The sequence below is a fragment of the Micromesistius poutassou genome, assembly GCF_964030765.1.
Source record: "Micromesistius poutassou genome assembly, contig: SCAFFOLD_1652, whole genome shotgun sequence".
NCBI lineage: Eukaryota > Metazoa > Chordata > Actinopteri > Gadiformes > Gadidae > Micromesistius > Micromesistius poutassou.
Genome location: NW_028180292.1, coordinates 1 through 11133, shown reverse-complemented (window position 1 = coordinate 11133; position 11133 = coordinate 1). Strand labels below are relative to the sequence as shown.

The 11133-nt window shown below is 49.8% G+C and overlaps 1 protein-coding gene across 1 annotated transcript; it reads right to left on the bottom strand.

Moving 5' to 3' along the window:
• Positions 1–6055: 6055 nt before the first annotated feature.
• On the bottom strand, positions 6056–11130 carry LOC311370933 (A disintegrin and metalloproteinase with thrombospondin motifs 1-like; the record flags this gene model as incomplete). Its single annotated transcript, XM_084489216.1, is given in 6 exon segments — positions 6056–7237; positions 8041–8216; positions 9071–9249; positions 9773–9959; positions 10881–11003; positions 11005–11130. Coding segments are annotated over 6 exon segments (1578 nt in total), but the record flags the coding sequence as incomplete, so codon positions are not given.
• Positions 11131–11133: the final 3 nt, after the last annotated feature.

The window sequence follows — 11133 nt, the reverse complement described above, 5'->3', positions numbered from 1 at the left end:
AGAGAGAGAGAGAAAGAGAGAAAGGAGAGGAGAGAAAGAGGGAGAGATGAATAAAAATAAAAATGTCTGAAATGTTGCACTGTTATTAAGCAGCATCCATTGGGCTGTTTTTATTTCTGTCGTCGCTCAACGGACGTTCGTTTTCACAGCTCCCCTCCTCCTATACGGTCCACTCCAAACAGTCGCATCACGACTCCTTCACAGGGAGATGAGCCAGCAGCCACCGTAATGAGGAGCAAACACATTTTCCATTTCACAAGTGCTCTTTCTGGATGTGGGCCTGTGTGTGAGCTACTTTCAAATAGCCTGCCTCTGCTTCTAGCCCCGGGCAATAAAACAATAAATGATCGTATTGTGATAGACTTTTGATCAATATCAATATAAAACATGTTCAATATGTATCGATAAGAGACTGGACCACCGAGTCTAGCAGCTGGGTTTGTTACACAAACACGGTTCCGTACTTATTTACAATATTTGAGTGTTTTTCATCATTGTGTCGACATTGGAGTATTGATCAATGAAGAACAGTGGAAGGTCGTATTAAGTGTTAAACAGAAGTGTTTAAATCCAGCATGGTGATTCCTAGTCTTTGTAGGTCATTCAAATGATCAATAGTTATCGATATCGATCAATACGATCGAGTTATATCGTGACATGTCTCTCAGCCGTATCGCCCAGGCCTTACCTTCTTCAACCTCATCGCGTGGGCCTACTTGTAGATGATTTATGCGTCTTTATGCAACAAGTAACACAACGTCGTCTGCTGTGTCCTCCAACATCGCAGCTTAATTAAACATGTGATATTCACAGGCGGCTGCCCCACTTAGTTTTTTTCCAATTGTAACCCCTGGGGCGGTTATGATATAACGCTAACATCGGAATCCAATATTTATGAAACAGTAGGGAAACAGCATAAATTCAACGAGCAGCGACTAGCGTTCGCGCGGTGTCTTTGGAGATAGTCTGACGTCAAATGAGGGGGGGAGACCTCTCAGAGTGTGAAAGACCATGCGAGCAAAATAACGTCTTCAAATGTCGCTTGAGCAACGCCCGAATTTTGCGTGTGGGCACGTAACGAGTGAAGTTGTGTCAAGCGTATTTGGTTTGGTTGCGTAAACACACGTCACATTTTTATGGAAGGTCAAATATGCGCGCAAATATCGGCTTAGAAATGTTGTGGTAACGCGACCAAATTTTGCGTGTAAACAAGTAGAGAGTTTTGTTCGTGTTAACAGGTTTTTATTTTGCCGTGTTTACGCAAACAACAAAAACTGACTCTTATGTTATAGGGGTGTTAGAGAGATTACAGCATAAAGCGAGGGGTGTATCTTTCCAGCCAGAGCTGCCTGGATTTTTTTCCTCATCGTCCGACGTTCCTCCTTCGAAAAACATTCCCTAAATGTTTCATAAGACGGAAAGTCCTGCAGCGTCATTGACAGGTTTCACCGTCCCCCCGCTGAAAAAAATTCCTTTTCGGTTATACGTGTTATACATCAGTAATTGATACGCAACGCACTCCCATGCGTTGTGTTGTTCGACGTTACTGACAGAACCTCATCATGAATACGTAATATGTACGCATGAATATGTATGACTGGCTTGATTCAAGGCCCCTCATTGGCCACAACCGGAAAAGGCACGTTAACATTTTTTGGTCAAAATATAACGTTAGCACGCAAAAATTTGATCGGGAAAAACACGACATTACAAAGACGTTATTTGCGCTAATGTCCTTCCATCTGCTCATTGACAAAATACTTATATATATATATATACATATAATATACTTATTATATGCTGAGAACATTGATGACAGCACAAAGATAAGCCTACACTTATTGTGTCATCGGTTTAAAAAATAAAGACCATTCGATTGTAGCTAGCTGCTAGCAACTCAACCCTTAACACACGAGGCAGCTCCGCCCACGAGGTCAGGCGAGGATCCGTCTCAGCCAATGAGCTTCGAGGTATTTGCTTGCGGCCGGACCACAGAGGATCGGACCAATCAGAGTCCAAGTAGGGCTGCTCGATTATGGAAAAAAAAAAAAAACATAATCACGATTATTTTGGTCAATATCGAAATCTCGATTATTCAAACGATTATTTTTGAGTTTGAAAACACGATGCATTTATTCATAATTTCTCTAATTTACAAAAAAAAAAACACTTTGTAAATGAGAACTTTGAAATGACAATAAAATGGTCAAATAGAAAATAAATAATGTCCAGATATGAATCCAGCTGTTCTGCAATTTATACAAAGAAAGATAAAAATGTAATAAAATAAAAACATTTTTTATATATATATTAAAAAAAATAGTTTCAACTCGATTATATTAGTTTGGTGATCGTTTCAAGCTAAAATCGAAAACGCGATCGAAAATGCGATTAATCGCCCAGCCCAAAGTCCAACAAGGAAACACATGAAGAGCAGTGACAGAAGTTGAAAGACTGACGGTTCGACCAATCCACCAAACCGTTCCCCAGGCCAGCTCCCCAGATGGTTCTGTCTGGGCTCTGTGGTTCTGTCACGACGAACCATCTGGCCTGTCAGTTTAACTCAAACCCACAACACAAACACAATCGTTTGTGGCCCGGATGATGAGACCAATTACGTCGACACAAACGATTGAAACGCTTTTGGAGTGACGCCTTCCGACTGTTTTGCGTCGAGTAGCCCGGAGTTTATTGGACGTACTCCTTCCAAGGGACTCACAAACAGCCCCCGAACCCGAACCAACGCCAGACCGACAAAAGGCCTCCACAAAAATATATTGTTATTGACGGTTCCTGAACGTGTAAAAGCCCGTCACGATTCACTAACCGCCATCCAAAGTCCTATTCTTGTTCAGTTGTTTTTTACAGAACAAGAACCGTTTTTTCGTTTGCTTGTCGTAAAAGTAGATTCCCCCTCAGAGAAGTGAAATCTAAACACGTATTTGTTCAGATATCTCATAATTCAAGAGCTGTGTAACGCTAAGCAATACACGACACACCGCACACACACACACAGTGTGTGTTAAGCAGATGACATAAAAACAACACCTGGCCAAGACCATAATAATCAGAGTCGGCACTAATGGAGTTAGGAGTGAAGGGGTGTGGGGGGGGGGGGGAACATGAGGAGCAGGGTTGCCAGATTGGGCGGGAAACATGGTCCAATCTGGCAACACTACTGAGGAGGAGAAGTTATATTTGGTCTCTCCGGGTGGTCCACCACCACCGGGAGAGCCTAATCACTCATGATGCCTTCCAGATGAAGGTTACGATTCCCCCGCAGTAACCCCCGGACACACAGGTAACCAACCCCCCGCCCCGGAGAAACAATAAAAAAAAAAAGTTTCTAAAATTAATGAAGACATTATTTCTCGGTGTTCGTTTTCTGGAAATCCTCCCACCGACCAACCAATCAAAAAAATGATTAAAGACACGACCCGGGTCCGCACCATTCGCAGAAACACGTCCGCTCCTAAATAACAGACAGGGCCAATCTGCACCAGCCGTAATTACAGCGTAATTACTTCCTTTGTGTGTCGGTGGGTCCAGCAGAGAGAGAGACGCGGGGGAAACCGTCTTCCTCTTTCGCATGGGAGCCTGACTTAACCAGGGCTGCCTTGCTCGAGGGTAGCATTGTGCGCTTTGATTAAAAAACAATTAAAGACTGGAGCGCAAATTAATATCCTGGCTGCCCCCCCCCCACCCCCCACCACCCCGTCATACAGAATATAAGAAAAATATAATTACAAACTAATTACTTGGCCTAGTAAAGAATCTAAGAGGTTTTAATGGCTTGAGTTTAGCCCCCCCCCCCCCCCCCCCCCAATGCCTAATTCAGAGGGCAAACACATATTATGTAGTGTGAATGCCTACGAACTGTATAAACTAGGATAACACTGTTTTTATTATGCACATCCGTGGGCAAACCCAACATTTTCGAGACAGAGACTAAAGGGGGAATTACCGCCACCCAGTGGACGGAACCATCAGGGCACTCCACTCCACACAACGCGGGGCCTTCTGGAACTGCCCGTCTATCGCCCGCTGCACTCACTGCAGTCGTCGGCATCCGCAGGGAGTTGAGCGTTTAGTGTGTCAGCCAAAAGGCAGGCCTCTGTAATTGGAAAGGGATGCGCCGTCTTGCTTACCTCCTCGACATGCCAGGGCTTGCGCCGAGAGAAGGCGATCGCAAGCCCCTGAGTCGAGCTGATTGGACGGTCTGCGGTCTCCATGGCCACTTCCTCTCTCTCTCTGTGCCTGCTGGCACTTAATGAAGCGGGCGATCCACTAGGAATGGGCTCTGATTGGTCGAAGGGAAATCCCCTTGTATTGTTGCCCTGCTGGCCAAATTTTTGTTCGGTTTTTTAGACGAGCTAACATAAAGTTTATATTATTAGTTTCTTCATTATTTGCGCTAAATCTTTGACTTGTTTTGAGTAAGTAAACAAAGCCGCAGAGCAAACAGCAAGACACTTGAGTGTACAGGTCAATGTAATACTTTATTCATGTACTTAGGACCACATATATATATAATACTGTATAAATACTCTATTTATTCTAATCCTTCTGTGATTCTCAATATCAAATAGAAAATATTTTTTCAAAAAAAACCACAAAGCCTCATTGAGTACATTTTAACAGGCTGTACAAAAATAAATAATTAGGTATTCTGTACAAAAGGGAAAGATAGGTAAACAAGACAGCAACAAACCATACCTTCTCAGAAGGCGGGAGAGACTTACTTATGAAGTAGTATAAGAGAAGAGTCCCTCTCTAATTCACACACACACACACACACACACACACACACTCGCACACACACACACACACACACACACACGTGCACACACACACACACACACACACACACACACACACACACACACAAGCGCTCCTCTTTGGTATCTGCACAATGTCCTTATAAGGAGTATGTAGATTAGGGCAAGATATGGCTATAAAAGAAAATAAACATCAACAATAACAACAAACAATAATGAAAATATGGTCTTCTCTCTGAAACAAACGTAGTGACAACGCAACGTAACAATGTGCCGACGGCCATGACAGTGATCTATTTATAGTGTCTAGCATGCGTAGCATAAACAAACAAACTTGGACTGGTTCAAGTATTTTGAACGTTAAAACATTTTAAAAAAAAAACACTAAACACTGAACCAATATTCTTTTTTTTTTTTGTTCCATTCCTGATGGCGTGAGCAAGATAAAATATATATATATATATGTCTCTTTCATTAGTTTTTCTGTTTTTTATATATTTCAGGGGTTCTGCGTAACTTTGTACGACTTTGTACTATAACGTCTATCTGTCCGTCCAGCCCAGCTTGGACAAACAACACACACATACATACAAAATACACACATGTGAAACTCACACACACTCTCACACACTCTCTCACACTCTCTCACACACTCTCTCACACACTCTCACACTCTCTCTCACACACTCTCACACTCTCTCTCACACTCTCTCACACACTCTCTCACACTCTCTCACACTCTCTCACACTCTCTCACACACACTCTCACACACACTCTCACACACACTCTCACACACACACAAACAAACACAACATGGCATGGCATTGGCATATCGAGTAGCACCTGTTTTCTGTTTAGTAAATCAGGAATGCCCATGGATCGTTAAACCCTTGGATGGAAGCCTGGTGTCAATAGTAGCCGGGGGCAGCCCACTCCCCTGGCTAGCTCAGACGCAGTCTTTTTGGTACTATTGTCCCGCCCCCCGAATCTTTATTTCGTCTTTTTCGGCTGCTGGTTGCTATGGTTACTCTTGGTCTTGGCCTCTGTGTCGGGAAGAACAGGATTCGGAACCACCACCACCACGACGGACCGGACTCTTATGTCGGCATTCAATGTTTTTTTCCGATTTCCGGAGTCAGATGTTTTTTCCGATATCGGCGTCCGACGTTTCTACAGTTTTTCTGGTCCGTGTGTGTGTGTGTGTGTGTGTGTGTGTGTGTGTGTGTGTGTGTGTGTGTGTGTGTGTGTGTGTGGTGGTGGGGGGGGGGGCTGCTGATTGTCGTGGTTACTCTCGGCCGTCGGAAGAACGAAGATTCAGACCTCGACGGATCGGACTGCGGTTTTCGCCCCACCGCGTCCGACGTTTCAGCTTTTCAGCGTCCGATGTTTCAGATGTCGGCATCCAACATTTTCACGATGTTGGCGTCCGATGTTTCAGAGTGTCTCCGTGGTCCGTGTGGGGGACGGGGCCCCGGGGGGGGGGGGGGGGGGGGGGCGAGGGGCCCCTGAGTGTCACAGAGCCAGAGTCTAGGTCTCAGTGAAGGAGGTGCTGTTGCGCACCATGAAGAAAGAGGAGGATGGAGGAGAGGAGGATGGAGGAGAGGAGGAGGATGGAGAAGGAGGAGGTGGCAGCGGCGAGGGGGCCCCCCCCCCCAAACAACAACAAGAGTCCTAGCAGGGCCCCTGGTGACACAGTTCCAACAGGGGCCTCGGTCGGCCCTTGGGCTCGCAGCTCTCGTGCGCCACGGTGGCCCCGTCGGGCCCCAGGCAGCGCAGGGCCCTCTTGCGGTACCCGCGGCCGCACGTGGTGGAGCAGGAGGACCAGGCGCCCAGCAGCCAGGCGGGGCAGGGCTGCACCGAGCACGCCCGGGCCCCCGGGGGCCTCAGCTCCTCGGGGCACTCCCGGGACGAGCGGCCCTGGGGGTCCAGGCACAGCACCTCGCGCTGCTGGGCGCCGCCGCCGCAGGTCTGCGAGCACGGGCCCCACTCCCTCAGGGTCCACTCGGCGCCGCCCGCCTCGCGGATGGCGTTGATGGACGGGCGCCGCGACGCGCCGCCGCCGCCGCCGCCGCCGCCGCCGCCGCGGGCGCTAACGGGCCGCGGGGCGAAGTAGCTGAACTTGACGCGGGGCCGGGGGGCCTCGCCCACCGACAGCACCTGGATGGTGAGGGCCTCGGGCAGCGGCGCGAAGCTGCGCAGCCGCTCCAGCGTCGCCATGGAGCCGCTGTAGCGGAGGACCGCCCCCCGCAGGGCGATGTCCGTCTCCTGCGTGGTCAGCTTGTAGTTGCCGTTGAGCAGGTAGCCGCCGCCGCCGCCGCCGCCGCCGCCGCCGTCGGCCGCCGCAGCGCGGCGCACCGCCAGGTAGCTGTTGTCGGGGCGACCGTTGCCGGGCGCCCGCTGCTTGACGTCGAGGTGCGTGGCGCCCGCGGGGATGGTGACCACGTCCTGGTAGCCGTGTCTGAGGATGGAGGGACGGAGGGGGGGAGGAGAGGGTCAAACCACGGCTCTGGTGAGTGTGACGCGTTGATTATTAGCGTTGTTTATGATCTGTTTAAGTTTTAGTTATTATTTTATTTGTTAAACCCGTCATATCGTTGTTGTTTTAAATATTAAAATTCGCTTAAATGTGTACTAACAATATTACAACTCAATTACCGTTATATTATTGTATAAATAAATGTAAGTTACAATACTACCACAACTTTGAATTATTGTTTTATTCATTTAACTCATTCAACTATCATTGTTGTTTTGACACTATAACTCGCTTGAATGTGTCATAATAATAATAATAATAATAATAATATCACAACTCAACAATACATAACATAACTCTACATAACATTACGTTGACAAACGATCAGTCATTTAATAAACGCCATGACCTCTACTCGTGTATAACCTCTACTCGTGTGTGACCTCTACTCGCGTGTGACCTCTACTCGTGTCATAACCTCTACTCGTGTCATAACCTCTACTCGTGTGTGACCTCTACTCGTGTCATAACCTCTACTCGTGTCATAACCTCTACTCGTGTGTGACCTCTACTCGTGTGTGACCTCTACTCGTATATAACCTCTACTCGTGTGTGACCTCTACTCGTGTCATAACCTCTACTCGTATATAACCTCTACTCGTGTGTGACCTCTACTGGTGTATAACCTCTACTCGTGTGTGACCTCTACTCGTATATGACCTCTACTCGTGTGTGACCTCTACTCGTGTGTGACCTCTACTCGTGTATGTGACCGGCGGTCTCACCTGGCGCGCTCCATGGACCCCGACACCTTCTTGCAGGTGGCTCCGTCGCCGCCGCACACGCCGCACTTGTCGAAGCGGCGCGTGGAGCCGATGACGCGGTCGCAGCCGGCCTTGACGCACTGGCCCTGCACGCACACCGACGTGGAGTCCGGGCTGCAGGGAGTGCCGTCGGCCACCTGGGGGCAGCAGAGGGACGCGGAGAACCACAACCGGTTAGCTTTAGCTGACTGACTGACTGACTGACTGACTGACTGACTGGCTGACTGACTGGGTTACGCAACAGGCGGGAGGAGCGGGAGGAGACGCAGAGGGGAGGAGGAAACGTTTTCTTGGAAGAACAGACTTAATGAATTGAAGGCTAGGGCTAATGAGGCCATTGCCCCCGGGAGCTGGAAGATATTACAGCTGCTGCTGCTGACCTCTGCGCTTTTTCTTGTCGGTGCAAGTAGGACTAGGGCTTTTACTGCCGAATAGTGATACTACACACACACACACACACACACAGGGAAGGGAGAAAGCTGCAGATTGTGCAGTATTTGCACTGCAACTGCCACTGCTGTGCCGTTCCACTCTATTGTTTTCTATCGGTTTCTGTTGGTTTCTGTTTGTTTATATTATATTCACAAATAACACAGACCATGTCAGTCCCCTTGGGGGTCTATTCTACCCAACTCTACCCCTCTTTTCTACACCACTCCAGGCCTACTCTTCCCCAACTCTTCTCTAGCCAAACTTTCCTCTATTCTTCCCTAGTCTGCTCTACCTACACTCTACTCTTGAGTCTTCCCTACTCTACTCTTCCCAGACTGTTCTCTACTCAACTCTACCCTAGAGCCTACCCTTCTCTACTCTACCTCTACCCTTCTCTACTCTACTCTGCCCATACTCCTACCTCTACTCTACCTCTACTCTACCTCTACTCTTCTCTAACCCTTAGCCCTACTATTCTCTCCTCTCCTCTCCTCTCCCAGCCCTGGCCCCCTGAGTCCAGTCCAGAGTCCAGAGTCCAGACCCCGGACCCCAGACTCACCTTAGACTTGAGGATGAAGAAGTAGCCGGTTCCCTTGGCGCGACACATCAGCTTGCAGCGGTCCTTTGGCGACACGCCCGAGTACTTTGGCTCCCACTCCACGCCGTCCCGGGAGTTGAAGGTCATGTGGCCCGACATGTCGTTGTGGGCCAGGCACTGCTCCTCGCGGAACGTCAGGCCTGAGAACCGAGAGGAGAAGAAAGGGAGGACGAAGAGAGAGAGAGAGAGAGAGAGAGGTGTTAGACATATGGCCTCGTCTCGTTCGCCCTCGCCTCACCCGGCGTGCTAACTTTCACACGAGCACGCCAGGAAAAAACACGGCTTTTATATAAAGAGACGGTCCAGCCCAGACGTATCAGTTTTCAGACGTGCGTGTTAAACCTTGATAAATTATGAGAACGGTAAACATATGGGGGATGGTGGTGTTTTTTTTGTTTTTTGTTGGCGTAAACACACTCTCCGAATTTGGAAAAGAGAAAAGACTTCTAGACGTTTTCGTCACCCCGGGGACGAAAGTCACGTCGGGGTGACGAAACCAAACACGGTTCCAATTTCTTGTTGTTTTTTTTCTCGTCGCTTTACATTTCGCTCTAATCCAACAGGTGGCCCGGGGGGGGGCGGGGGGGGGCGGGGGGGGGCGGGGGGGGAGGGTCGGCTGATGTCAGCTAGCGTCTGAAGTGCACATCAAAAGAGAGCTCTCACCGTTGTTGTCTGGGCAGACGTCGGTGTTGCAGGAGCGGTACTGGATCCTCTTGCCCTCGCAGTATTTGCCGGCGTTCTTGGGCAGGGGGCTGTCGCAGTCCCTGAAGGAGTACTGGACCCCGCCACCACAGGTCCTGGAGCAGTCCCCCCACGGTCCCCAGAGACCCCAGCCGCCGTTCACCGGCGTCTGGAAACGCAGAAGAGGAGGAGGCCGTGGTTAGTGACCGTAGTCCCACAGGTTCCGCGAAAATACGACTTTCACTTTCACTTCAATAGCTTTACATTACGATTAGCTTCTTGCTCTGGTATTTAACAAAACTCAACTCTCATTTGATTGCACATATTAGAATAATTATCCTTAGAATTATCATCTGAACGACCTAAAAGAATACAGTCAATGAATGAATGATTTAAAACCTAGAGAAATAAAACTGTCAGGAACGGTTACAGCAGAGCATAGTGATGACCTACATCCACCTCCACCTCCTCCTACCTCCTACCTCCTACCCCCTCCCCTGATGACCTACATCCTCCACCTCCTACCTCCTACCTCCTACCCCCTCCCCTGATGACCTACATCCACCTCCTACCCCCTCCCCTGATGACCTACATCCTCCACCTCCTACCTCCTACCTCCTACCCCCTCCCCTGATGACCTACATCCTCCACCTCCTACCTCCTACCTCCTACCCCCCTTCCCTGATGACCTACATCCTCCACCTCCTACCTCCTACCTCCTACCCCCTCCCTGATGACCTACATCCACCTCCTACCTCCTACCTCCTACCCCCTCCCCTGATGACCTACATCCACCTCCTACCTCCTACCTCCTACCCCTCCCCTGATGACCTACATCCTCCACCTCCTACCTCCTACCTCCTACCCCCTCCCTGATGACCTACATCCTCTTACCTCCTACCTCCTACCTCCTACCCCCTTCCCTGATGACCTACATCCTCCACCTCCTACCTCCTACCTCCTACCCCCTCCCTGATGACCTACATCCTCCACCTCCTACCTCCTACCTCCTACCCCCTCCCCTGATGACCCACCTCCACCTCCTACCTCCTACCCTCCTACCCCCTCCCCTCCCCTGAGCCCTCCTCACCTGGTGCTTGGCGGCCTGTGACCGGGTGAGGCAGCGCCCGGCCAGGCAGTAGCTGTCGGGCCCGCAGACCGTCCCGTCCGCCCAGGGGAAGTTCTTGGTCTGGCACACCAGCAGCCCGTTGGAGGGTGGTGACGGTGCACCACAGCGCCGCGCACGTGGTGCTCAGGTCGGGGCAGTGCTGGGACCCTTCGCCGAAGGTCAGGCGGCACTGGCGGTCGGCGTCGTACACCGTGCCGGGCAAGCGCGCCGGGCA